This window comes from Aristolochia californica, unplaced genomic scaffold (genome assembly GCF_029961685.1).
Source record: "Aristolochia californica isolate CCGP_79_NKW_82.1479 unplaced genomic scaffold, dmAriCali1.0.hap1 SCAF_3, whole genome shotgun sequence".
In the NCBI taxonomy this organism is placed as follows: Eukaryota; Viridiplantae; Streptophyta; class Magnoliopsida; order Piperales; family Aristolochiaceae; genus Aristolochia; species Aristolochia californica.
Window position 1 is genome coordinate 46,003,034 of NW_027181992.1, and position 27,796 is coordinate 46,030,829.

General features: G+C 38.6%; 3 protein-coding genes and 1 non-coding gene across 5 annotated transcripts; all 4 read left to right on the forward strand.

Annotated features, from left to right (window-relative positions):
- The first annotated feature begins 33 nt into the window (after positions 1–33).
- Positions 34–8,284, forward strand: LOC137959806 (prefoldin subunit 3-like). 2 transcript variants are annotated; one of them, XM_068807167.1, is made up of 7 exons: positions 34–280; positions 5,486–5,543; positions 5,687–5,758; positions 7,288–7,407; positions 7,513–7,614; positions 7,730–7,851; positions 7,943–8,284. In XM_068807167.1, the coding sequence occupies exons 1-6, from the start codon at positions 147–149 to the stop codon at positions 7,802–7,804; spliced, it is 561 nt and encodes a 186-aa protein (XP_068663268.1). In that variant the 5' UTR covers positions 34–146; the 3' UTR covers positions 7,805–7,851; positions 7,943–8,284. The 2 variants fall into 2 exon arrangements, with proteins under 2 accessions (XP_068663268.1, XP_068663266.1); XM_068807165.1 differs by having other exon boundaries at positions 7,730–8,284.
- A 3,696-nt stretch (positions 8,285–11,980) lies between these two features.
- On the forward strand, positions 11,981–14,012 carry LOC137959866 (WRKY transcription factor 23-like). Its single transcript, XM_068807270.1, has 3 exons — positions 11,981–12,365; positions 12,585–12,728; positions 12,846–14,012. Exons 1-3 carry the CDS (start codon positions 12,028–12,030, stop codon positions 13,273–13,275), a joined length of 912 nt encoding a protein of 303 aa, XP_068663371.1. The 5' UTR covers positions 11,981–12,027; the 3' UTR covers positions 13,276–14,012.
- Positions 14,013–17,086: 3,074 nt separating this feature from the next.
- On the forward strand, positions 17,087–17,160 carry TRNAE-UUC (transfer RNA glutamic acid (anticodon UUC)). Its single transcript has one exon. It is a non-coding gene; the product is annotated as a tRNA-Glu (tRNA).
- Positions 17,161–20,634: 3,474 nt separating this feature from the next.
- LOC137959020 (short-chain dehydrogenase TIC 32 B, chloroplastic-like) lies at positions 20,635–23,651 on the forward strand. The gene is made up of 8 exons (XM_068806278.1): positions 20,635–20,841; positions 21,676–21,907; positions 22,253–22,332; positions 22,443–22,596; positions 22,717–22,795; positions 22,897–22,984; positions 23,106–23,152; positions 23,254–23,651. The coding sequence occupies exons 1-8, from the start codon at positions 20,709–20,711 to the stop codon at positions 23,434–23,436; spliced, it is 996 nt and encodes a 331-aa protein (XP_068662379.1). The 5' UTR covers positions 20,635–20,708; the 3' UTR covers positions 23,437–23,651.
- The last annotated feature ends 4,145 nt before the right edge of the window (positions 23,652–27,796 follow it).

The window sequence follows — 27,796 nt, forward strand, 5'->3', positions numbered from 1 at the left end:
TGTTCCCCCAGCCCAACACAGTTTGTCGACCAACCGAGATTCGACATCCCGTTTGTAAGGCTTGTGACTAGGCGACTTGAGAGTTGTGTCGAGGGAAACCGATAGTTTGAAGTTCCCAAGTCTACTAGCATCTCTCACGCTCTTCCATGGCTGCTCCGTCGTCGTCTAGCATTACTGAAAGAAGGGGTATTCCTGCAGCTTCTTTCGTAGAGGATGTGCAGACCTATCTCACCCAATCAGGTCTTGATGTGAACTCTGGTCTCGCTTTTCTGCAGGAAAGGTCAGTTTGTGCGTTTTATATTTCCGTCATGAAATAAGTCTCCAAAAGCTTTTTTAATTTGAGTTTTCCTGATTCTTAAGATTTTTGCGGTGGATTCTTTTTCTTTTGGTTTTTTGAAACGATGCTAACAAGTGGATCAGCTGGAGCTTGTGTATATCTCTCCCTATTGTATGTTAATCTATGTTTATGCTGTGTTATATCTTACAATACATGTGGAAAAAGCTGATTGCGAGAAACGCCTAGCCGGAGAAATGGAGAAATCCAATACATTTACATATTTGGTGGTTTCAATTTAATGAAATACGATTGGCATCGTTACTAATTTGAATTAGGTAATTTTCTCTGTTGTCTTTTACGCTCAAAGCAGAGTTTCAGGTATGAGGTAAAGATCGAAGTTTGATCATGACTGTTACTTTCTACCAATCACTCCAACTGATTTGTCTGTTTCTGATTTGAGTATAAAATAAGTGGAATTATCACATACGCTGTCCCATTTTTTTTATAGTTTTATGATGATTTAGCAAAGTTTAAGAGGAAGTTAATAGCTCTAAGCTTCTCTTCCCCAGGTTCTAGCTTTTAGATGCTTTCATGGATAAAGAAAACCTAGAGTTCTGTGCTGTCCAGTAATTCCTTTAGGATGTCCCGGAGCCTATGGATAGTCATACTAGCAGACTGTCATACTAGTTGTATGATATTGTACAGTTTTAGAGTTTTGGGGGCCAGCTTGATGTAGCTTTGAAGTTCAGAGATCCACGCTTGTGAACTGGAAATGCTGTCTTGTTATTTAGCCTTTCTGGAGAAGCAGGATGGTCAAGATAAAAATAAACGGAAGTGTTGGGTTCTTTTACTCATACAGGTTTCTAGGCATGGTATGTATCGTTTGGTCACGAGAAGTTGGGACAGTGCCATAACCAAATGACTTACCACCTGCAGAGGTCTATTATTTCACTTGTAAAGTCAAGACAGAAGGCGATTTTACCCTCACTAACACCTCCTCTCACATTCCATCCCAATATAACAATTAGACAAAAGGGCTGAATTGAATTGCTGAAGGGGCACAAAGTTGATTAGACCTAGTTCTAATACCAATATAAGTTGAGTTTGGTTCCATCCCCATTGGCTAGCCACCTTAAGATTTCTATTACTCAACTTATAAAATTAAGAGATCCCAAGCCATAACAGACTGCAATTTGAAATTAAACTAATCATGCAGCCTTATGGAGAAGTTGTTATGAAATTATTGTTTGATTTTTAATGTATGATTCCAAGTGATTGCAGAAACTAATTTGATAGCATTACAGCTTGGAACAGTTTCACTTTTAGGAAATTTGTAGGATTCTATTTTTTGTGTATCTAGTTATGAGATTATAAGATTTTACTATCTAGTGCAGCAATAATATTGGTATAAGAATGTGCTAGTTTTGCTAAGAGATGTGATAAAAAATACAATCAAAGTGAAACTTGATGAAAATCAATAGGTGTATGTTCTATCTTCAAATTTGTTCCTCTCATTTGATCTCTTAAAAAAAATTTACTTGATCCAGCAACCAAATGAGTGACTGGATTTAATCGTTTAGTTGGTTTCCATATGACGTGTGATGAAGAGTTTTGATCTTGTACTGCGTTTAATGGCTCAAGGAGTAAGAATAGATTTTAACAAAATTCTATCCTGTTGTAGGCTTTCTCTCCGCATTTCTATGTAGTTTTTGGTGTAAATCTGGATTTGGGCCAATCAAACCACTCCCCACTAACTTATCTTATTTCATTTGAAAGCAAGTAAGAGTGTGTAGAATGTCATCTCATGGAAGGGTGACACGTGTATACTTGGTATTCCACTTGTTGTTGGCGGTTTTAAGAAATTGAAAATTAAGCACATGAAACAGAGTGCATGCAGGATACGCTCGAAAGGTTTAGTCCCATATTATTCAATGCAATGGGGACTTTAATCTTTATGAGGCTCAACATTCTTCAAAGACTAATTACATGCAAGACATACATGAGCGTGTGCATATGGTTCTCTTGCACCAGCAAGTGTGTGCTCTTGCATATGCGCCTTCTTGCCACACGTATGGGCTCATGTCCATGTGTGCATGTTTGGACCCTACCTATTATAAATGTGACATGTCTGGGCTAGAGAATGACTCTTTGTTATGTCAATCAGGATAATAAATCATTGAAATAGTTATAGATCAGAACCATCATATGGTAGTTACAAATCTGAACTATCAAATTAACTGTTACGGATATGAACCATTTGTAAGGCAATTACAGATCTAAACTATCATATGGGCATCTACAGATCATTCCTTTGATCAAATGGGAATTTTACAAGATTGGGTTAAGAGTTACGGATATGAACCATTTGTAAGACAATTACAGATTTAAACTATCATATGGGCATCTATTCCTTTGAAAGATGATCGAGATTGAGAATTTTAAAGTGCTTTGATCTTGGGTTCCTTGTGTGATTTCGTGGGGATTGGGAGAAGTGCTCTTGTTCTTGTGAAAAGAGTGATCCTTCAATCCATTTGAAGAGTGTGTCAAAACAGTTGCTTTGAAAGATACGCGCAATTAGAAAAGGTTTCCTGAGTTTATGTGGGTGTTCTTAGTACAACAAATGTCTAAAAATCTGATGACCTGTTGTATCTTGAGAAGAGGTTTTCAGCATCTGTTGCACTTATGGACATTAAATTATTTTAAAATTATTCTAAATAAACCATATATAACTTAATATAACAAGAAGCAAATCCTAGTTGAGTTAAAATTGGTGTTGGCATGCACCAGTTCCTTTCTTCACAAGCTGCAAAAAGTAAATAATCGAAATAGTATATGAAAAGTTGCACGCAGGTGTATAAAGGTGTATAATCAATAGCTTCGAAAGAGATTCGCCTCCTTAAGTGCATTGGAAGCTAGCGTCTTCTTCCCAAGATACGGCGGAGCATCGGGTTCTTAGAGCAAACACTCTACTAAAAATACCACACAAACTCGGCAATTCCTTTTTTGGCTGCCCTTACTTTACAATGGAACTGATTTGACGCACCGCCCAAATAGGTCAAACAATCACTTTGAGAGCACAAGAGCACTACATTACACTTCAAGGCACCTCATAAAACTCATGAGTCTGAGAGAACTTCTAGTTTTTGGTCGTACTCTCGTCTCTTCATTGCTCTATCCATAGAGCACTTGGCCCAATGTTGGACAACCATCCTTCTATCTACGGGATGATATGGACAAGTAAGATCTATAATTGTTTATGTGGTTGTTCAGATCTATAATAACTTGAATGATGGTTTAACCATGGAATTGTCTTATCCAACCGAAATGGATTAGATCTGATCTTGATGGTTCTGTAACTTTCCACAATGGTCGGATCATCTTGACCATTTTGTAGTAGGGTACTGTCACCTAGTCCCACACATGTTACTTTGTGTCAAGGCACCACGTTGCATGTGTGTACATGCCCACTCATTTAGAGAAGTAGCACGTGCACGTGCGAGCACAAGAATGTTGTGGATTACTTGTTGAAGAGCATTCAAACTTATAAAGGGTAAAGTCCCCATCCCATTGTGCAATAAAGAACTCCCCTTTTAAACCTATTCCACATGCGTTTTTGTCTCATATGCAGTTTTCAAAATTCAAAAACCATCAACAATCAAGACATGTATCAAATTGTCATAGTGACATGCTTTACTTGCAGGAATAACATTGGTTGCTGTTTGAAGGTGATACTTAACTTTCATGATATCTTCTGTATAATCAAGATAGTCAGATTCTCTTTGCAAACATGCAATCTGAACCGTTCATCATTCTCCCGGATGTTCGGGGTCTTGACCTAATGATTAGAGCTGTTAAAATTTTTTCAGTATCTACAATTGACACATTTAAATGTTGATTGTACATGTAGACACCATAGATTTTTTAGAGATTCAGGAGACGTGAATCCTACTGCTGACACTAAGAAGCCTCTTAATGCACTTACTGATCACACTTTGACATTCCTATGGGTAATGAAGATCAATTTAAGAAATCTAAGGCATCCAAATGAGTCAGATTCAAATTCTGAATTCTCAAAAATCCATACATTCCCATTCAGAAAAAAACAAAAAAGACCATACTGTCAATGATGTACCAGATGTGTTTGGATAAAATCATACTACATGTATGCAGCAGGTTTATACTAGCAGTGTGTTGGTGCAACTTGGTTTCACATTTCCTACTAAAGGTAATAAATGTTCGTGATCTCTGAACAATTTCCAGCTTAGATTCAGCCAACAATACTAGCTTCTTCTTCATGGAAAGATATAATTGGTTCTCCTTTAGTTTCTGGGAAGTATTTGAGGTAATAGTCCTATTTGAAGTATTCAACCTATATAATTTTCTTACTAAGAATGTAAATATTAAGAAGTGAACAGTGATACATGCTGGGGAATCATTACTATCTGTTTCAGTATATCTAGTTCACCTCATGAGACAATTTGCAGTTTACATAACTGCATTATAGTGTTCAAGCCTGTTTTGTCAATAAGAGAGAAGAGTGTGAGCTATCGATGATGGGCAAGCTACAGCTGTGTGAGGAGTTCCATTCACAAGGAACGCCAATAATAATGAAAACTATAAAACATGGCAGTAAGATTTGTCAGAGATACAAATGATGGAAGTACTGGAGTATGCTTGTCGTATAAGTGTTATTCAATGTTTAAAAATTCATCTTGTAAGTTCTTGTGAGATATGAGTTAAAAGTCAGACTGTTCTCTATATCATAATTTTTGTCAGTTCCTAGGCTAAAGTGTAGTCTGTTTTTATAAGTTCTTCTGTTTGAAAGTCGGATGTCAATTTACATTTTGGATCCTAGTGATTATCTCTTTGCGAGTATGGTAGAACGTCTTGTTTTAAATAAAACAATTACTACCATAGACTGTTAAAAAATTTGGCTACTCTTATAAATATCAATCCGACAGTCCCATCTCTCTTTCCTTTTCTTTCCCATCTTCTCAGTTTCTTCTCTGTTTTTCGCGTCTTTTTTACATCTTGCACAGCTTTTGAAGATCCAACCAGTATTATCTGATAATGCCTTTAACCCTTTATCAGACCAACTTCAAGCTTTTTCCTTAGAAGGAAATACGATAATTGGAAAAGAAAAAATAATAAAATTTGATGTTGCTATGAATTTGTGCTTAAAAAGTCAATGGCTTTACTCTTTTACAGGCTTCAACAGTACAAGATCGTTGAGATGAAACTTCTTGCTCAGCACAGGGATCTTCAGGTATATATCTCTTTATATTTTATCTTTTTTCTCTAAACCATTGTACATTAATGGTGCACCTATGCCTAATCAAGAATATGATCATTATGTTACTCCAATTATATGCTTCAGTACTGAATTTTCTTTCGCCCTTGTCATATCAGGCCAAAATTCCTGACATTGAAAAGTGTTTGGGTATAGTTGTCACATTGCAAGCTAAGAAGGGTACTGGTGAGGTTCGTTGGCATGATTCTGTGGCATATTATATAAACTTCTGTTTAGAACTTTTCAGCTAGGAGTTTAGGCTGTCTTGTTTTAGTGACTTTACAACATTGGAATTTGTTTAAGTTGGCTCTAGGTCTATCCCAAAATAAATGACCAATGTTAGTAGGCATTTTTCCAACTAACTACCACATGATTTGTTTTTCTGAAATTAACATGTGCGGGAATATTCTTTTTAGATCTCGTCCTAACATCCACGCCTAAACAAATGAACATTGGGGCTGAGACAGACAATATAAACTGGGTACAGAATGAATGGGGTACAAATTATGCCTAATGAAATTGACACCGTGCTGTAATACTGCATTAATGTTGGGTCCAAGTCTATCCCAAAATGACTAGTTAAAGTTTAGAGAATTTTTCCCTATCTAATAACCACGATTTCCGCTAACAGAATTATTTATAGCTATGTTTGTTTTTGTTGTTTGACCTTTGGAGGTAATCTTGTTTGATCATCTGTCTCACACATGTGATTTTTTTTAGTGTGTTTATCTGATGCATTATATCAAAGAGATGACAACAATTTGTTGCAATGTGGAACATTTATCTGTTAACCTAGTTCGCCACCATAATAGTTACTGAAGCTAAATACACTGCTTTTTGAGTCTGTTGTACATCAATCTGGCGACCTTTACCATCTATCTATAGCAATAAGATTACTAAATGTGACTAAGTGAATAATTTTACATGAATCAACCCTCTTTAAATACTGGATCCCAACAATTGTATCCACTCATATGAGAGAAGAACCCAGAGGACATACAAAAAAAGTAAGAAGAAAGAAGGTTGAAGAGAGAATTAGAGGGAGAGAAAGTGGAAAAGAGAAAATTGAGAAAGAAACTGAGATGGGGGACCTGGCCATCCCCAGCTTCTATTTATAGCTTAGGGTTGAGTGGGTTGAGTGCAATTTACAATATTCTCCCTACTTTAAGTGAAAACCCTAATTCTCTATGTCTCCTATTCTACTACTTGTCCCCTTTACTTGAAATTTGGTTCATAGACATAGTTTGAATTGTAGAATAAGATTACATCAAGAAATAAAAATAGGGAAAAGGTAAAATAACCAAAATGCCCCTGTTTTTATTTTTCAACATGTATTCTGTTCTGAGTTTTATCTGTTGGTTTAACTTGTTTACTAGAAACAACTTATAACTTAAAAAGTAGATTCTTGGTGGTGCACCTAAGTTGAGAATTGATTTGATCTAAACTAGATCGATTCACTATTCTTATGCTAATGAATCAGTTTTGCTAATCTAAGCTAGAAAACGATTAACCAAGTACCGTTTAGCATTTTAAGGACTTGAGATTGGTTCTGCTATGAAATAAAATATTTAACCTGAAAACACAAATCTTTTTTGTCAAAATTTCCCTGCTTTTTTTTTTTTTTGGAAGTCTTGTATTTCGTAAAATTAAGGTAGATTTTTTGTCTGAATAAATTATAGTTAATTAAATAAGTTTTTGTTGTACCAATGATATGGCACAGCCATTGATTGCTGACTTTGAAGTATCTGAGGGAATATATTCACGAGCTCGTATAGGGGATGTGGATTCAGTCTGTCTGTGGCTTGGTGCGAATGTCATGCTAGAGTATCCCTGTGAAGAGGTTTGGTAGTTCCATCTTTCACCAATGTTTTTCGATCCCTTCCCATTTACATATGGTTCCAGACAAGGAGCCACATATCGTTCACACATTCATCATGATCTCCAGGCAAATGCCCTTCTACAGAAGAATCTGGAAAACGCTAAAGCCAGTCTGCAAGTTCTTGTAGCAGATCTGCAGTTCCTGAGGGACCAAGTGACCATAACTCAGGCAAATCCATATCACATCATTTCTCTTTCCTTCTCCAGCCATTGATTTGTTAATTTGTTTCAATACAACCAGTATTGAAGGATCATTGCCTTTGACAAAATTGATGTTTAAGCAGGTAACGATAGCTCGAGTGTACAATTGGGATGTTCATCAGCGCAGACTAAAGCAAACGGCTCAAAAAGATAGTTGACCTGCTTCCAGTTATCTTCTAGGGAAGAAATATGGAAAGAGTTTTCAGTGAGTCTTGATTGTCTAATTTAATATGTTTTCTTAGATTATGTAAAATCGATCTATTTCTGTTTAATTTATGTTGGCTTCTTTGGCACAGTGAATTGTTCTCGTTATTGCTAGTTAGGGAAAAAACAAAAGTGACTCCGACCTCTTCGGCCGGAGTCTTCCGCCTGGGGAGTAGCACCATCCCTATCTTCATGTGTCCTAGTCAAGGGGGACATGGTTGTTGGCTTTTGTTGGTGCGTAGGTGAGCTACGTACCGTGACGCCTAATTTTTTCTAAGCATTTGAAAACTTGACGCAAAGGATCCTGCAACTACGGCCCGACTGGATATCTGTATTTCCATGCAGATTTGAAATGGCCACTAGAAATAGAGACCCTGTGGAATTTTCTACCAGTTTTGAACAGAGAATAGGTTTCTGATAGAAACGTTTCAGGATGTGGGATTATAATGGTCTCTTCTCTTTGCATTTTATATATGTTTTGTCCGTTCTTACCCACTAAAAGATTATGCAAGCCGATGGATGACTACTCATCTTATCCAGCATTAATTGTAAATTGCAATGGCTGGACTATATTAAAGCTCTGCATGTGAATATTAAAGGGTAGCGTCTGCCTTAATCTTCTGTGAAGCAGTTTACTTCCATACGTAAACAATTCCTATATCATCTTAATTATTGCAGTTCTTTTTCTAATCTGTTTCTCGGATCAGTTGATGCGACCTGCAGAGATCTCGTTATCTGCTTTGAGTTTGACGGTGTTGTGGGAAAATACTTTTTTTTACAAGCATATAACTCAGTTGCTTCTATAATCACGATGGGAGTTGGGAACCCTATAAATAGTGCTCTACGAAGGCAAAACTGACAAGTTTTCCTTCGATTGAGGACTCCACAAGGTGATTCCAATTCATCCTAGTCACATCAAATTTAATGCTCGACTTGCGTTCCCTCCACCTCCAGCAGCAACGTAAATGCTATACCATCTGTTCTTCCATGGTGAAATTTTTAATCAATTCCTCTGTACCAATTACTCCCGGTCAAAGTCGAAATAGACTCGTTACGACGAACTACGAGTTTCTCAATACGACTACTTTATCAGGGTTACTTGATGAAAATCAGATCACTACTCTTACCCATATATCAGGTACAATGCCAATGACTCCTCTTAATGAACTACCGAGTTTATCAGGGTTATCTTGAGGCTATCGCGATGCCAGGGCATTTTGGATTAGGAGCTCACATGCAGATCGTCAGCACATTTTAGAGCAAACAGTTAATGCGCGTCCCTGTAATCCAAGTACAGCCAACTCCTAAAAAAAACTGCAGCAGTTGTCTCGTTTTAATTTCAATAAGCATATCCTTACCACAGACAGAAAGCCCTGTACTTCCCTTCTCTCCCTCCCCTTCCCCTTTCACTCAGTCAATCATTTCGAGAGACTAGGACCATCAAAACCCTTTTGAATTTGACTGAAAGCATTACTCTTGTACTCCTGGACCAGTTGCCATCCAAATCGCGGCCATTATTCTCTTTGTATTCTTCTCAACTCTTTCCCAATTTCTGTCTACTCTGTTTCTCAGAGGTCCCCGTTTCAGAAATTAAAAACCGGCGAGAGTGGGGAGGACTCTGCTGCTCGTCAAGACGTCAATCGCCGGGGAGCACGACCTCACGTACATTTATTTCTAGAATACAAGGTAATAAGGAAGCCAGCACTGTAATCCAGGCTGATTTTGTCCTTGCATGAAAAATCTTCTGTTGAACAAAGCCTTTCATTTTGACTCGGTGACAAGCCTTGCAATAAGCACCACAGCCCACATCTTGACTTTTGACTTCCACCAATCTCTGCTACTTTTGAACTTTTGAATAAATACTGCCAAACTATCGAAAAGGCCAGAACTCCATGACGACCACCTCCATGCACTTACGACTTACCAGAACTACACACTAGGCACATAAATCTCTCAAACCAAATCTCTGTTTGGAGGTGTTTTCTAGAGATGCGCTTATACTGCTGCATTTGTAAGTTTTGTGATGATTTTTCCTTTGTAAACTGTAAACTATTGGTATCTCTTTCACCCAATAATAACATTCATCCTGTTCAACTTTTTTTAGATGAAACATTCTTATACTTTAATTGACACGAAAAACAAACTTCCTTCATTGAAATGTCCAACACATGAAATGTTTTTTTTTTATTTACTTAAAAAGCAATCTAATCCAATGTTCTTCGAATAATGGAGAAAAACAGGTCAGTTGATCTGTAATGGCAATTCGGTTTAACCAGAACACCGAGTAAAGGAGAATGCACAAGCATTAGTGCATCTTTGTCTCTCATCTTTATTACGTCTACCAAATAAAAATGAAAGCTGACCAAAGAGAAACCTCAAAAAACTGTCGCTAACACCTCAATTTTTAATGCTTGATTTCACACATTATATTACTTCTTTTTCAACTCTATATAAGATCAGAATCAAAGACTCATCGTAATTACAAAAAAAATCCTCTATTAAAACATACGCCATTAACACTATCAAGAAATTAAAAATTACAATTATTCATTGACTCTGCGTTCATCAGTTAACATCAGTCCGAATTAATTAATTATTCTACAGTAACTCGGAATGTACTTCAATGATAAAAAACGTAAACAATCTTCAAAATAAGCGGAGGCATGGAATCATATAATGATTTAAAATAAAACACGAAAGAGAGGAAAAACCGAAAGAGACCTTTCTGGCTGCAATGGAGCGAAGACGAGGAAGAGAACGACGAAGACGATGGCGGTATCCGTAGCGTAGAATCGTGACAGCGGTCAAAAATCAAGAAATTCAGGCTCCACAATCGACTTCGACTTGACATCAAATAAGACAAATATCCTCTCGATGACCTTTTGTGCGTTTTCCGGCAAGACCGCTCCCGCTAATTTTTCAATGTGGGATTAAATTAAACCCCCGGAAACAAAATCTCGAGAGCGTGTCACGTAAGCCACAGCGGAATTTACCGAAACCGCGTAGACTCTTACGGGCCTCGAGAGCCGAGATAGACCTCATCCCTCGGATCGAGGGGGATCGACGGCTGCGCACGAGAGAGGGAATTGGATCTTTACACGTGCGACGCTTATTGGGGGTCGAATTGTCGGGCGCCGGATTCCGCGACAATTACGACCCGGGCCGTGTATCGTGGCTAAGAAAAGAATAAAAACGCCAGGGTCTTCGTCTTTTTCCATAATAACACTTCGGTCCCTCAATTGATGAGATTTTTAAATTGGTCACCTGCGTCTACAAAACTGTTTCAAATTTTCAAGTGTGGCTTCATTTAATTTTGTGACGAATTATCAGCGTGACGGTGCCACCCTTTGTTACATTAATTAAGGTCTCTTTAATTACTTCCAAGAGAAAAAAAAAATTTAAAAAGGGTATATTAAAAGGAAAATATAAATAATGCGACAAAAATAAGAATTAAAGATTTAAATGCTTGGAAAAATGCTCGGGCAAGGGGGACTTTTATCGAAAAAAATGATAAAAAGGGAGATAAGGGTCATATGATGAATAACTTTACGAAAGCAGCTCAATTTGGAGACGCCCCTTTGGGAATAAAATTGGAATAAAATCGTTAAATTGGGAATTGGCGGTGCCGCACTGTCGGGAGAGCAGCGAGCGAGGGTCACGCGCTAAAACGTGTCAGTCTGGGGTCCGCTTTCACACGAGCAGGAAACTGCGTAGATGTGATTTCGGACCAAACGGTCCGAAGACTCCGACCGGGTTCACACGTGCATGATAAAAAGGGTCAGGAAACCGAGAAGCATCGAGCCTTTTTTCGGGGGAATCACATGCACACGAGCGAGGGGGCGAAAACCTGATTATTGCCTTTTCCGCCGTAATGATCCACGTGTACGTGTTTCCGGTTCACACCAGCCGGTAATCCGGTCAAAGGGCCCGTATGAAAGCGTAGACCATGAGGCTCATTTGAACCAACGGGGCGGAGCCGACCAAGCGTGCCCCTACGGGATGACCGGCTACACCCGGTCAGTATGCGGTGGAGACCCGTCCAGCCTGTTCTCCAATCGCACTGATTATAACCCAAAGAATCACTCTTTTTTTCTCTCAGAATCCAGTGAAGGAGAGAGACGAGAGAGAGAGAAGAAAAAGAAGGGTTTGTGGGAGTAGATGGAACAGAGATTAAGCTATGGAAACTGAGAATTCGACTGAGATATCGTCCTTCGCCGATCAGATCTCCACTAGTTTTCCGTTTCCGAGCATTTTCGATCTCGCCGGAGATGTTGCGGCTCCGGGGAAGAGCTCACTTGGTTTCATGGAACTACTAGGAATTCAAGATCTGGGTGATCCTCCGGTGTTCGACTTCCCGGAACCGACGCCGGCTCCTCTTGCTCCTGAATCGTCGGATATTACGAATCGCCCGGCGACGCCCAACTCCTCCTCGATCTCGTCGACTTCCACAGAGGCAGCCACCGAGGAGCAGCCGAAAACAGTCGTGGAAGAAGAGCAAGAGAAGATTAATAAAGCGTAGGTTTTTAGTTCCCTTTTGGAGCTGTGAATCATTTTTTCGGGTGCAGAACTCTGAAGCAGACGCCTGTATCTAGAGCATCTCTGAAGTTCAATTCTGAAATTTTCTATTTCTGTTATGGTTATTTCTTTCTTCAGCTCACTGAATGAAACCGAAGATGTGCTGTAAAGAAGAATTTCGCTTATTTTAGTCGTTTTATTTATTTATTTTCTCTGCAGACTGAAACCGAAAAAGAAGAATCAGAAAAGAGAGCGAGAGCCGCGGTTCGCGTTCATGACTAAAAGCGAGGTCGATCATCTGGAAGATGGCTATCGATGGAGAAAGTATGGACAAAAAGCAGTGAAAAATAGCCCTTTTCCGAGGTAACCAAAATTGCCATTTCACTGGAAAAAAATTTTCCCTCATACTAATGAGCGCCGATGAGAGACTGAATCCCGCGGGTTTTTTTTCTACTTTCTCTGCTGCATTTCATGTTACAGAAGCTACTACCGTTGCACCAGTGCTCTGTGCGGTGTCAAGAAGCGCGTGGAGAGATCATACTATGATCCAACGGTTGTTGTCACCACCTATGAAGGGCAGCACACGCATCCGAGCCCCGTCGCCCCGCGTGGATCGACCGCCGGCATTTCCGCTGATTCCTTTGGTTTCGCTTCTGTTCCTCCGTGTTTTTCTTCGCCAGTGCAAACCACTCAATCTCACCCGAAGCATCATCATCATCATCAGCAGCAGCAGCAGCCTTATTTTTTCAACTTCCCATCTTCTGTGAATTTTACCTCTGGTTCCTCCTCTAATTCCACTTCGTCCTTTTTCCAAGACATGCGGTTCTGCACATCTGCAGCGTCTCTTCTACTTAGAGACCACGGATTGCTGCAAGACATTGTTCCGCCGGACATGAGGAAAGAGGAGTAGTAGAAGGCTGTCCTGAAAGAACATCCTGCTTCACTTATACTGATATCTGCTGAATTTAGCCGTAGAACTGATTTTATTTATTACATGGAGAAGGATTACTTTTCTTAATTGGGTTGTTTGTATTATCTTTGTATATAGTGATTCAGATATGGAACACTAGAACCAGAGCTGGTATTTTAGCCTTCTCTGATTGTATTTTCTCTTCTTTTCGTTGATTCATCGAGAGACAGCAATGTGGATTGAGGCGCTTGCAGGGCTAAGTTAGGGTTTCCTGAGAATGCAAGCCGAGTAGGATCGTTTTCAGAACCCAATTGCAGGAAGACGAACTCTGCAGAATGATCCTCGGAACTTGAAGCCTTTCCATTCCGAGGAAAGTGAAAAGGCCGCAGCGGAGAAACAGTCTCGGAGGACTATGGGAAAATTTATGTGAGTAAATGGCAGCCTTTAAATGTGCATATGGAGTGCAAGATGGAAGTACAAGGTACTGCTGCTATGCCACTTTTTATCTCATGGAAGTTATGGCCTTTACCGACCTTTTGATATCAACCCAGAACCCAGATTCATGTTGATTGGATTTGAAATAATTTCGCTTGATGTAGAAATATGTAAGATACTGCTAAAACATGTACTCTGGTGGTAGTCGTTTAAGAAGGACTAATTTGTTTGTCTCTGAAAGGAAATTGTTGACAGGATCCTCATACGAAGCAGAAGGCCTCGGCAAGCCTTTCTGAATCTCCTTGCAGGAAATCGACCTTTGGGTACCAGATGTTTCAGCTCTTTTTATGTAGCATGTCTTTGAACTAAAAACATTCATGCTCTTCTGCAATTTGAACAAAGAGAAAAACGTCAATGGAAGACCGCAAATCTGACTTAAAAAGACGAAAACGCAAGTAGGAATTGGGACGAGAGATCTATGTAAAGTATGTTTATGCCTAAATGACTAGCCAATTTACGAAATCTTTTTCCCGACTAATAAACACTCTCTCCCTCACGTGTGGCTCGGTTCATATATGATTTTAGTTGTGCTTTGAATTCTCGTATGGAAAAAAAAAAAGTTGCAGTCGTGGTTTAGATTCTCATCGAGCAGCCTTTGTTGAACGAACACTTTCTTATCAAGCATGTTTTCCATGTATTTATTGTCTTGCACAGGAAAAATCCTTGTATACTCTCCAATGGGTGAAAGGGGAACTGAAGCACATTCTCAATTTACACGCCATCAACAAATGGGATTAGTGTATTGACTGCACCCATTTGTCGGCACACCCTTTCTTGGTAACGATTGGCAGCAATAAGAAGTGTAACCTGCAAATAGGACTCCACTCCATCCAAATCCAAATCAACCGTGGTTGGCCCTGCAAGTTGCATACACATGAATCTTCACAGTTGGTCGACTTATACATGTTGTCACATCAACCACATTAGATGTTTACTAGGCCCATTTTGTATGAAGGAAGAGTAATTGGGTATTGGACTCCAAGGCCACCTTAGCCTCAGCTGATTTGGTAAAGGAAAATATGACTATCATCTCTTGGTATTTCTTATTCTCCAATCTTCTCTTCTTGTTTCCACAATTGTGACCATCCAGATTGTTTTCTTTCACAAAGTTCATTTTTTAAGGAGGTTTAGAGACCATTGATGCCTAGGGTTGGGATTTTCTATTGCAGTTTTTAGGGTCTTTCTAGCACTAATTGGAGATGGAAGAGTTTGTCATATGTCAAAATTTAGTACAAATATTTTGAATTAGAAAGTTCTAAAGTAAGTTATGTTAGAAAGGGTTTAACTTATACAGAGTTTTGGTGAGAAGAGGCCTAATATGTACACAATTTACAATATGGCAAACTATATTTACAGCTTCGACCCATAGTTTATGTGGAAAATTATATGTACGAAGTATTACCCTTGCCATTTCAATTAGTGGTCTATTTTTCATCTCAATAACACCATTTTGTTGAGGAGTCACAAGGACTTGTGAAATGATGCAAAAACTAGTTTTGTGCAAGAATTTGGGTTAATTTCTAAAATTTCTTAACTCATGTCTCTATCTGAAATAGATGAGAGCAGTCCATTCTATATTTACAGCTTCGACCCATAGTTTATATGAAAAATTATATGTACGAAGTATTACCCTTGCCATTTCAATTAGTGGTCTATTTTTCATTTCAATAACACCATTTTGTTGAGGAGTCACCGGGACTTGTGAAATGATGCAAAAGCTAGTTTTGTGTGAGAATTTGGGTTAATTTCTAAGATTTCTTAACTCATGTCTCTATCTGAAATAGATGAGAGCAATCCATTCTATATTTACAGCTTCGACCCATAGTTTATGTGGAAAATTATATGTACGACGTATTACCCTTGCCATTTCAATTAGTGGTCTATTTTTCATCTCAATAACACCATTTTGTTGAGGAGTCACCAGGACTTGTGAAATGATGCAAAAGCTAGTTTTGTGCAAGAATTTGGGTTAATTTCTAAGATTTCTTAACTCATGTCTCTATCTGAAATAGATGAGAGCAGTCCATTCTATATTTACAGCTTCGACCCATAGTTTATGTGGAAAATTATATGTACGAAGTATTACCCTTGCCATTTCAATTAGTGGTCTATTTTTCATCTCAATAACACCATTTTGTTGAGGAGTCACCAGGACTTGTGAAATGATGCAAAAACTAGTTTTGTGCAAGAATTTGGGTTAATTTCTAAGATTTCTTAACTCATGTCTCTATCTGAAATAGATGAGAACAGTCCATTCTATATTTACAGCTTCGACCCATAGTTTATGTGGAAAATTATATGTACGAAGTATTACCTTTGCCATTTCAATTAGTGGTCTATTTTTCGTTTCAATAACACCATTTTGTTGAGAAGTCACGAGGACTCATGAAATTATGCAAAAGCTAGTTTTGTGCAAGAATTTGGGTTAATTTCTAAGATTTCTTGACTAATGTCTCTATCTGAAAAAGATTAGAGCAGTCCATTCTTGTCAACCTTGATTATTTCTGAGACATGGACGAACTCATTAGTCTTTCTGATCAAGAATTAAAATAGTTTAGTGAAGTCACATTGCTAGCTTTCAAGGTGTTTTTTTTCTTCTTCTTCTGGTTAATACATTGATTAGTACCCAATTACCTTCTACCCAAACTCTAGAACTCTCAAATTCTAGACTCAATCTAGACAATTGAAGCATAGCCCAAGTCCAAAATGTACAAGAGAGAATTAATTGAATATAAAGAACAAGGATGATCAATCAACATTTACTCTAGGCACATGTATCCTACCCACTTTGAGTTCCCATGGGAAATTAGGTACAACCATGGATTGCTGGATTTGAGTCTAGCCTCCTTTTCCACTCTATTGGAATCTAATCGACAATTAGATTGAGCAAGTTAAATTAAATATGATTAAAATGACTAAAACACCATTTACTTTAATTGTTATGGTTAAAACAACATTAAAAGAAACGATTAAGGTGACCCACTAGAGTGATACAGGGAGAAGAGATGACACATTGTCTTCCATCAAGGGATAGTGTCACCTCTCTCGATCCTAAGGAGTTTGACAACCTCTTTGCTTTCGAGTTGTCACTATTACTTCGACGACAATGGGACTTATAAAAATTGTCTTTCACCGCTTTTAGGTTGATGCTTTCGAATGTATTTTTTCATTTCTATTTCTCTATTCTATTCACAGGTAATTATTTAGTTCATAGTTAAGTCGGCTGTAATTTTAATTTGTAAAATAAAACCTTAAAAATATGGCATACTTTGAAATTAAAGTAGAAGTAAATAATATGTAAGAGTCTATCAATAAATCCATTGTCGTCTAGTCCGGTTAGGATACCTGGCTTTCACCCAGGCGACCCGGGTTCAAATCCCGGCAATGGAAATGCTTTTCTTTTGCTTCTATTTAATTCGAATAAAATTACAATAATGCCACTAGTATTGGAAAAAGTAGTGTACTACACAATATGTTCATAGCCTCATCCCCTAATATCAATTGTCCCAATTATATAGATGGGTCTATTAGTACACAAGAAATATCAAGGTGGAATTTACTTGATTTGAAGGGGGTAGGGTAAGCCCTCCCTCCTTGCCATCTCTTCTCCTCGATGGCCCAAGGCCCACCCAATTTTTCTCATGCTCCAAGTTGGACAAAACCCCGCAAGGGCTCATTTGGCAACCGACAGCCTATCGGAACAACATTCAGCTCACCGTTGGCTGCAGAGGAGAGCAACTTGTTGATGCTGCTGTCGAAGGTCGGCCGGACACGACAACGAGCGGCTTGCTTTTGTTGATGACCTCCGGCCATGACAACACGCAGCTCGATTTCATGGCTGGCCGTCGAGCTGCACAATCAGTCCTATCTGTTTTGGTAGTCTATTAAGCTAGAACAACTGATTCGTCCTATCTCTACTCTCAACGACTAGTCCTCAGTCAGGCGTCTTGCATTTGAGAACAAATAGCAATGATTTCGCTACGTTCCTTTGGCTAATAGAGTTGCAATTGATAGTCTGCAGGGACATGTCGGGGCATGTCTTAGGCCTAATGAAAACCTTCATTGTAACCCTAAACATAAGATTGGACGAGGGGGACCCTAGACGCCTAGATGTTGTCATTAATGGGAGCTTTCTAGTTCAAAGTTTTGATTAAACCAACGCACTGGAGCTTCCATTTTTCACCTCCGAAGCAGCAGTTGAACTGCTGGAAGAGTGAAACCTAAGCTCTGTTGCATGGGTTCACTACAGGAACCCAGATCAAGGACGGTGTCAAGCTTACAGTAAATCGGCCTGTGAGTGGGGCACCCCCATTAAAAGTGCTCCATTTCCTAGCTTTCTAGAATCCCAGTGAACTCAAGTAAAAGAAAATGGAGCTCACTGTTTTCCCACATGCAACTCTGCAGTGGCGCTGAATCCACAACAAAAGCGCAATTTAGTGCCATCCCATCCGCCTCGTCCGGCCTGCAACTGAGCACAGAAGAGAACACACATCGCATCCATGATACAACCAGGTTGGCTTCTGTCCATGCAGACAGATAGTCTCTCCATCTTTTTCGCCGTTAGCCAGACAAGGCGAGGCAAGGTGTAGGGTCCCCCAGCTTTCCCTGTCTCTCAGTCTCTCTCTCTCTCTCTCTCTCTCTCTCTCTCTCTCTCTCTCTCTCTCTCTCTCTCTCTCTCTCTCTCTCCCTCTCTCCTTCCTGCACAATTCCTCCCTGTCTCGCCCAAATTCCCTTTCACATGCACACAGGTCCCTCGTCACCTACTCATTGCCACCTTAATAAAGCTAACCCCAACAACAACTCCCCCCGTGTCATCCTGGACTCACGTGAGGCACTGCCATCATCAAGCTTCAAAAAGCGTCTGCTTCACCATCGACCTCTAATGGATTCCCTTGGCCCCCTTCACACTTTGAATAAAAACATCGAACCCACTAAAGCATTAGTGCCTTCTACTAGTTAATATAAAAGCACGAAACGGAAAGTCCAACCTAAAATTCGAATCCAGGAACCTGACCTAGTGCACTTATTCAAATCCCGAATGAAAGAAATCCTTGTATGTTCTGAAGCTGATGGTGCTGGTCAGATTGGAAGCAGACTGCGCTCCCCAATCAACTCATGAAGCCACATAGGAATTCCACCAAACACCTGGTCATGTGTCTGTGTTTTCTTTTCCGCGACATAATCTTCCATTATTCTAAACCCAGCGATCGACGCGAGCGTTTAAATAAAACTTTGGATTTGCTTCTTGCTAGAAAAGACAAACAACCTTTTCTCATAATCTTACTCTGATTGGGTCCCTGGGGAATAAATTCTCCTCGTTTATTCCCCTGTTCTTGACTAAATATTTGATTATATGATGATATTGGTGTAGTTGGTGAGGAAATGGGAGTGGCCGAGTGGGTTTCTCTCTTCCCTTTTTGTTTTTTGTTGTTTTTTTTTCTTTGTGAAGGAGGAAAACAGAGGAGGTGATGATGGTAACGGGAGAAATTTTCGGCTTTGCCGGCGATGCACAATGACTTGAGAATTCTTCAGTGTCATTATATTGTAGACCGATGTAGGATTCACGTGCACCTCGACAATTTGAAAATATTCGGGTCCTCCTCCCTAGGGGATCCACCCTATCATTACCACTGTGGACCCTCACCAATATAGGTCACACGTGTGAACAAGCACTATCGAGGAGTACCCCTCTCCGTCACGAGATTTCAGATGCCCGACCCAAACCTGACCATACTCGATTCTTTAGGCTTGGACCATGCATGACGAACGGAGGAAAGTGGGCCAGGGTGGGAAGAAACCGACGCTGGGGAAGACATAATGATGCGGCATGCACTAAAAACGGGGGGACCAGTGGGACCGCCCCTCTGTGCCATAACCGATCCCGTTGTTGAAACGTCAGCGTCAATGCCGGCTTACCTCCCTACAAGGCCCATCATGCCTGACCCGACAAACGAATCAAACCAAACAACCCAACCCAAAATCCCCTCCATAAAGTAAAAGTAACTACTTTCACACTTCCCTTCCTTCTAATCTCCTCTCACGGATGCTGCAGAGATCTCTCAATTTCTCGTTCTCTCCTGAAGCATCACGTCGATCAAACGTCATGGATTCGATTTCTCGGACCCAGCCAACATTTGGTTGGGTTTAATGGATTCACTTCGGGTCGGGTTGAGTGAACTAGAGCTAGAAGTTTGTTAAAAAATAAATTATAACCCGCCGTTCTTGTCTGGGTCTAATCCACGAAGTGGGTTGTTGAGATACGTGGAATGGGCCACAATGTATTGCTCGGCCCACTTTTTGTCTACTCTAGAGTCTTCAGTCAAATATGAGAATCCAGGTCTTGCATGGAGGCGACGATGGCGTGCTTCACACCATGCGCTGTATATATTTTATTCAGCTCCACTGTTCAAAAAGCGTCGTATAGGAGGCGTATGCAGCGTGAACAAAAGGTACGTGTACTTTCAAGGTGACTAACGTACGCTACCTGGTATAGGGTTTCAGGTACGAGTGAAGGCAGAAGTGAGGTTGCGCAGTAAGCACGCCAAAATCAGAATCCAGAGTGCAGTGCACTTAGATGGACTCAACCCTTGATCGATGAAATAATTGGTAAATGGGTGGTTCCAGACAGACTTACCTCCCAAGTAAATCTTTCTCGAGTGAAACCGAAGTAAAGGGAGATCTTTCACAGTGCCTTCCTGATCCGAGATGAATTTAGACACTCAAGACAGACGAGATATCGCGGGCAGGAGCAATTTTGTGGCTGTACTAGACCCAACAACTCTATCTGGAAAAGGTAGAAAAGTGGAAATCTCAGGAACCAAGAGAGGAGAATATACAACAAAAGAAAAGGGACAGGAATGAAGAGAGAAGAGATGAGCTTCCTCTATATATAGGGCTTTCTCCCTTCCGTTTCCTTTTGTTCTCTCGAGTTGCACTCCATGAAGGGTACACTCAGGTATTTGACAGGCGTTGCAGGGCCGAGTGGATTTGGATCAAATTCCACTGCTGAGCAGGTCACGGAAGGAATCTCTTCTCTGATCAGTACTACACAGCTCACTGCAATTATCACAGGTTAGTTTCACGTAATCTTGTGTTAAAACAACTAACAAGATCAATCACCCATGGCTTCTTGACATTTCAGTTTTCTTTTTAATTTGTAGTTCATTTTTTGTTATTCCTTTCAAACAGTCTTTTTTTGTTTTTTAACATATTTCTGGTTTGTCATAATTACTAGTTTCTACTTTCTAGCTGCGATTTGTGTTTTTCCCATCACTGGTTGAATTGTTTTCGCCTGGACTTTTGTTCCAAAACCTGCAAAAGTTGTGGTTTTCCTCATCTTGGTGATTGTAGTACTTCCTTCACTTCCTTTTTCTTTTTCGCCTTCTCTCTCCATACATGCTCTTCGCTATCTATCACTCTTTATCGTTGTTACTACTAATGTCAGATTTTTTCCTCTGAAATGGTTATTTAAATTTTACTTTCTCAGATTGTTCTTTAATCCTTTTTTCAGCAGTTGTTTCTGTGTTTTAATGTTTTAGATCAGATCACTGAATCTTTTCGATTTTAGTGTTCTGACCTAATCATGTCTTTCTCCTCTCTCTCTCTCTCTGAATTACTTTTATACTCTCATTAATCAGTCATTAGTGTTAACTAAATGAGTTTATCTATTTTAGCTTTTCGGCGGAATGATGTATTCGAAGAGACTTTAGTGGTCTCTCACGATCTTCAAAGGATTCCCATCTTCATCTTGTTTCCGCCTGAACCATGTTTTCAGGAATCATTTTTTAAACTACTTTCTTTTTCAAATCTGTCTTTTCTTCTTTCACAAGGAATATGTCTAGTGGTAATCACTCTCTGTATGTGTACCTGATCTTTCTTCTATTTTTCGTACTTTTCCGACAACAGGAGCAACCTCCGGCATCGGTGCGGAAACTGCAAGAGTATTGGCAAAGAGAGGAGTGAGACTCGTAATTCCAGCGAGAGATCTCAAGAAAGCAGCAGAAGTTAAAGAGGAGATTCAAAAAGAGAGCCCTGAGGCTGAGATCATCCCATTAGAGCTCGATCTGAGCTCTTTTGCTTCGATCAAAAGATTTTCTTCTGCTTTCCTCGCCCTCGGCCTGCCTCTCAATATCCTCATGTGAGTGAATAACTCAGTTTTAGCTTCAAATCCCGGTCCTACAGTGACCACAAAGAGATGGAAAATATACAAGAACTCAGTGTATAATCCCCATGAACAATCTTATGATCTACAAGATTGGATCGTACAACCCACTTATTCTATACATATGTCCAATGATTGGTGAAATTGTACATCTAGCTTCGGAATATAGAATTTCCGCACTGAAATTTTATTCCCTTTTTTTTTTATGCTTTTCCAGCAAAGCATCTCTTTTAACAGTTTTATTTAATGTGAAAGGAAGAACAGATATTTGGTTGATGCTATGTCTGACAATAAATCTACTGGATAAAATCACTTCTGCAGAAATAATGCCGGCAAATTCTGTCCAAACTTGGAGTTCTCCGATGATAAATTCGAGATGACTTTTGCTACGAATTACTTAGGTAACAAAATTTTCCATTTACTGATTAATCTTGCAGAATCAATCTGGAAAAAAAAAAAAAAAAAGAATCAAAGTCTCTACCGATCTGATCCTTGATGCATCCTTTTGCAGGTCATTTTTTATTGACAGAATTATTAGCAGAGAAAATGGTAGAAACAGCGTCAAGAACTGGTATTGAGGGAAGAATAATCAATATCTCGTCTGTAATTCATGGCTGGGTGAAAAGAGGGAGATTCCAGTTCAATGATCTTCTTAATCCCAAAAGGTAAAATTTCTTTTCCTGCCTTTGTTTTATCTAAACAGATTATTTATTCTTTAAAGAATAAACACAAAATGGATTAGTGCAATAACAAGCGAGCTTAGTTTTCGTTACCTTCCAATGCAGCTATAACGGCACACGAGCTTACGCTCAATCCAAATTGGCGAACATCTTGCATGCAAAGGAACTGGCCAGACGATTCAAAGTGAGACTCGAGATTTACATCGGAATAAACGTAAATATGTCCTTTCTTCTGAATTTATAGAAGAGAGAATCTCATACATTTCACTCAAATCTTGGATGCAGGAGCGAAATGCTCGAGTGACCGTCAATGCTATCCATCCAGGCATTGTGAAGACCGGAATCATCAGAGACCAGAAGAGCTTGATCACAGGCAAGAGATCCCGATCTTCTTCTCATCTTATCACAAGAAGAAGAATAAAAAAAAAAAATTAGTGAAAGTACAAACATGATCATACGAAGTTACTCATCAATCAGAATATTAATCGATGCAGATTCAGTGTTTTTCCTGGCATCGAAGCTACTGAAATCCACTTCTCAGGTATCTTCCTCTTACCTCGTTTTCCGCTTTTTCTTAAATCTCTGCAACTCAAACAACTTGGAATTGAGGACAGAAATCTTTCTTGAATCTTATCTCTACAGGGAGCGTCGACAACCTGCTTTGTTGCTCTAAGCCATCAGATCAACGGAGTGAGCGGGAAGTACTTCGTAGACTGCAATCAGACCTCATGTTCAAGCCTAGGGAATGACGAAATGGAAGCGAGGAAGCTTTGGAAGCGGACGCGAGCGCTTATCCATAGACTTTTAAGCGAAAACACGACCTAGAGAGCTTAATGAGCGTCACAGTTGCAAGTCGAGAATGAATAGTTTAGCGCAATTCCTCTTCAATATATCAGATATATGTACGAAGAAATAGAATGTAAATACCTACACGATCTACACATTACATATGCACATAGATTACATATACATCCTGAAGAGTGGATGATCCTGTACATGGAATAATGATTCTATGAGTCAAAAATCCAATATATAAATAGGAAACGAAACTTCAATTAGTCTTTCTCTTTTTGGTGAAATTTTAAAACACAAACCGGAGTTTTGTGTGTTCAATCAGCTGAAGAAAAACTGAGAGAGTGAAGAAATTTTATAACATGAACCTGAGTTTTATGTGTTCAGACCCAGTTAAAAATTTTGGGCTCGAGTTAGATTCCAATTTCAAGCTTGAGAAACTCAAGTTTAAAGTATTTAGATTAAACCAAACTTGAACATATGCAGGTTCGAGTTTGGCTCGGCTCAATGCCACCCTTACTTATCTCAACGGGAGTGTTTCAGGTTGAAGATCAGTCTCTATCTTGAATACAAGGGGAAACTACTAGAAGGATGAACATATGTCTCGTGACTCAATCTGTTCGAATGCCATCATGATTTCTTATGTAAGATGCTAGTCTATATAATAAGCTGCATGAAAGGAATTCTTCGCTGCCCGTCTTCTCTCCTCTTCATTCTTCGTGCTAAATGAGGAGACAAAGATAGGACTCGATCAAGCAATGAAGTAGAATGTTGTATCATGTACGAATTCCTTTTTAATAGTGTTAATACAAATTTCTGAGCTCTACTTCCTATTGATTCTGAAAATCTGAACTCTAAAACCTTAAGAAAAAAAGTAAAATTATGTCTTCAATCTATGAATTAGTAAACCACCTTTATCAGGAACAAATTCTAAATGCTTACGAGTCTTATTATTATAATAAAGGAAACTTTTTAAATGTCACTCCCTCTCATATTTTTTAATACAATCGGGTAGATAGAGTATTTCTATTTATAACCTTGTTGGAAGATAAGAATAAGTTTGGGTGTCATTGATGTAATTAGTTTATGATTTTTTTATCTCTTATTCACTCTTATTAGGGTGAAAGGTACACTTATAATATTGGTACTTTGGCATCTATAAATAAAGCTTAAAAGGGGAAGGTTAGGACAAGTCCATAACCATATTCTTCCTCCCCTTTTCTTTCCCTCACATTTTCTAGTCTCTCTCTCTCTCTCTTGGACGTATCCTTCTTCCCTCTCTCTTCTTCTTCTCTCTTCTCTCTTCTTCCTTCTTTCTCTTCTTTCTCTCCTTTATCAAGATCATATTGTATGGCAACCTAAAAGCCAACAAACTTAATAACTGGTGTGTCCTAATTTCTTGGCGGGGAACACAATTATTTCCCATAGATTACTTCAAAAGACTCAAAATTTGGTATGAAATTATTTCTTTAGATTTTGTTTGGCTTCCTTAAAGCTTATTGTGTCATTCTTAGAAAAGATTATAGTCCACATATAAAACTAATAACATTGTACTAGATTCTACGAAACTAAAAATAAAAAATGAACAGTTTAACTCTTTTTGAAGCCAATTTCCACATTATTTTACTGAGTTTATCAAACTAGGCTCTGTCAGAGCTAGGTGGTTTCGTCCACCTATGTGGTTCCGTCCACCAGTGATGGGTTAGGTACTTGGCTTTCCGCACTTAACAGACCGGTCTTTTAGGTTGTATTGGCTAGGCGTTTGACATGGTATCAAAGTTGGGCACTACGTTCCGCATTCGAATCCCGGGTGAAGCGGTAGGGAACAGGACGGGAACGATGGGTGTCAAAGCTAGGTGGTTCCGTCCACCATTGATGAGTTAGGTACTTGGCTTTCCGCACTTAACAGACCGGTCTTTTGGGTTGTATTGGCTAGGCGTTTGACAAGCTCCATGATTTTGTTTCAAACCATATTAGTTAATAGATTTTACTTGTCTCAAACCCAAGCAACAATTTTTGTAGTTGCTTCTTATTTCTTTTTAGCTATGGGTATAATAAATAGGGAAAAAGAGAACAAAGGGGGAGAACTTCACATTTTCAACCCCTTAGTAGTGGAACAATTAGCCGATAAGTTTTAGCCATAAACATTACAATAATGCCTCTCATCATACAAATAAAAAATTAAGACTATTAGTTATTTGACTAAAATAGCCCTGACAAAGTGCTTCTCACTGGTATATAGGACCATGCTTGAGGGAGTTAGAAGCAACTCAAGGATCATGTGAGGATTGCTCTTATCCTCTTTTTAGTCCTTTGAATACTTGTGAATCAATAGAAGTCGAAGCTAGGGCCTTTGTTTAATCTAAAAGGTAGAACAATTTATTAAGATCATCTTAAGTGGACTTTATCATATGAAAGTAAATTTTCTTAAGAAAAAAAAAAAGAAATTTCAAGACTTTAGGTTGATAAAGGGTGTGGCTCCTATATAATGTATGTTTTTTAGCATTTGATCACCTCATTGGCTAATATACATATTGTTGGCATGAGCTATCAATAGGGGAAATGATAGTATCAATACCCTTCTTTCATGAATCATTTATAATATTAGGAGAACAACATGTCACCGTTGAATAACTCTTTCTGTATTTTGCTATATATACCTTTTTTTCTATAAATCAAAGATGGATAAGCATGAAAGAATATCATTATTTATCATAGTATTAGAGTAGGTGAATAACTAAGAGATCTAATCAAGATCTCTTGATACAACAAAGAGTCATTAATGCGTCGACATCGTTGTCCTTTTTCCTCTGACAAACTAAATTGTGTTGCGCTAATCTATCCTACTTTTTGTCTTCTCCAGGATATTTTTACCAAGGAGATCATTGGGCGTGGTACTAAGAAAGGATAGGGATTGTTATACATGGATGATTTTAATTCTGGTAGAATTAATAATAAGCAATATGTGACTAATGTCAAGGAGAGACAGGTCTGGCTTTGGCACCACAATTTGGGATATCCATCTTTTCAGTAAATGAAATACTTGTTTCCAAATTTATTTTCGCAAGTATGTGATTTAGACTTTAAATGTCATACATGCATTTTGGCCAAAAGTCATCATATATCAGATAAGCTTGAATAAAAGTGAGATTCTTTCTTGCCTTAATTCTCTCTTATGTTTGGGGACCTTCTCTTATTACCACTTCTTTTGGTGGCTGGTAATTTATTATATTTATAGATGATTACACTTGAATGACTTGGTTTTACTTGTTAAAACATAAAGATGAAATGTTTGGTGTTTTCGATCCTTTCATGCAATGGAATAGACACAATTTTCATCTAAAATTCAGATTCACCACTCTAACAATGATGAAGAATATGTCAATCAGGAATTCCAAGCTTATTTTCAAATTCGTGACCTTTGATAAGAAACTTTTTGAGCTCAAATGCTACAACAGAAAGGAATTATTGAACAAAAGAACAAGAATATCTTAGAAACGACATGTGCTCTCTTAATTGGAGTACATATATCGAGTAGGTACGATGATGTTGTTGCCACAGCAGTACACTTGTTAAATTGGATGCGTTGAATTTTTAAGACCCCATTACAAGTTCTCTCCAACTGTGTTTCCTTACTTGCTATTTTGGTGATTCCTCCATGAATCATTGGATGTATGACCTTCATTCATCTTCATAAAAATCAATAAACTAAGTTTGATCCATGTTGGGTGCTTTGTATTTTTTTTGCAATATGGCACACACAACAAAAGGATATCAATGTTACAATCCTGTCACTATTCACTCCTATTTCACTATAGATGTTATTTTCTTGGAATTTGAGGGATATTTTTTTTCAGTATCCACTTTTTGTCTTTAAGGGAAGATACAAGGTTAAAAGCAAATTTTGTGGAAGTAGCCAGGATTTGAAGACAATCTGATAGGTGAAGAAAATTTGGTGACGATAAATGAGGAGAGAACTAATGGTATTGATATATTGAAGAGTGGATATAGAATAATCTTACATGACTCTCACAAAGCCAAAATTAATATAGTAGAATCTTACAGGAGTATCACAAGTGGAAGTCTCAATTAAATGTGTTTCAGTTAAATTAGTCTTCTATTTATATTTAGTTGTTCAATTATTCTAAGACTTATCTTTTAGTGTTTAACTTTGGTTGTAACTGGGACAAGGGTAGTTTAATATTAATTGGATTTTACTTGCTTCCTCTATTATAAACAGAGGCTTATTGTATTCAAATTATAACACTTTTCCATAAATTCATCATCGTATTATTCAAGGATCTGAATATGAGAATGAATCCCCTCACCCCTCAATACTCGAAGACACAAATCCGTCTCCTGAGAACATTCCTAAGGTAAACTCTCCTACTAC

Bases quoted from the DNA above. Each gene is read 5' to 3' on its own strand.
- LOC137959806 (XM_068807165.1), top strand. From the start codon at position 147: ATGGCTGCTCCGTCGTCGTCTAGCATTACTGAAAGAAGGGGTATTCCT. The intron at 281-5,485 runs GTCAGTTTGTGC...ACTCTTTTACAG, and splicing joins CTCGCTTTTCTGCAGGAAAG to GCTTCAACAGTACAAGATCG. The intron at 7,615-7,729 runs GCAAATCCATAT...ATGTTTAAGCAG, and splicing joins ACCAAGTGACCATAACTCAG to GTAACGATAGCTCGAGTGTA.
- LOC137959866 (XM_068807270.1), top strand. From the start codon at position 12,028: ATGGAAACTGAGAATTCGACTGAGATATCGTCCTTCGCCGATCAGATC. The intron at 12,366-12,584 runs GTAGGTTTTTAG...TTTTCTCTGCAG, and splicing joins CAAGAGAAGATTAATAAAGC to ACTGAAACCGAAAAAGAAGA. The intron at 12,729-12,845 runs GTAACCAAAATT...TTCATGTTACAG, and splicing joins AAAAATAGCCCTTTTCCGAG to AAGCTACTACCGTTGCACCA.
- LOC137959020 (XM_068806278.1), top strand. From the start codon at position 20,709: ATGAAGGGTACACTCAGGTATTTGACAGGCGTTGCAGGGCCGAGTGGA. The intron at 21,908-22,252 runs GTGAGTGAATAA...TCACTTCTGCAG, and splicing joins CTGCCTCTCAATATCCTCAT to AAATAATGCCGGCAAATTCT. The intron at 22,333-22,442 runs GTAACAAAATTT...ATCCTTTTGCAG, and splicing joins TTTTGCTACGAATTACTTAG to GTCATTTTTTATTGACAGAA.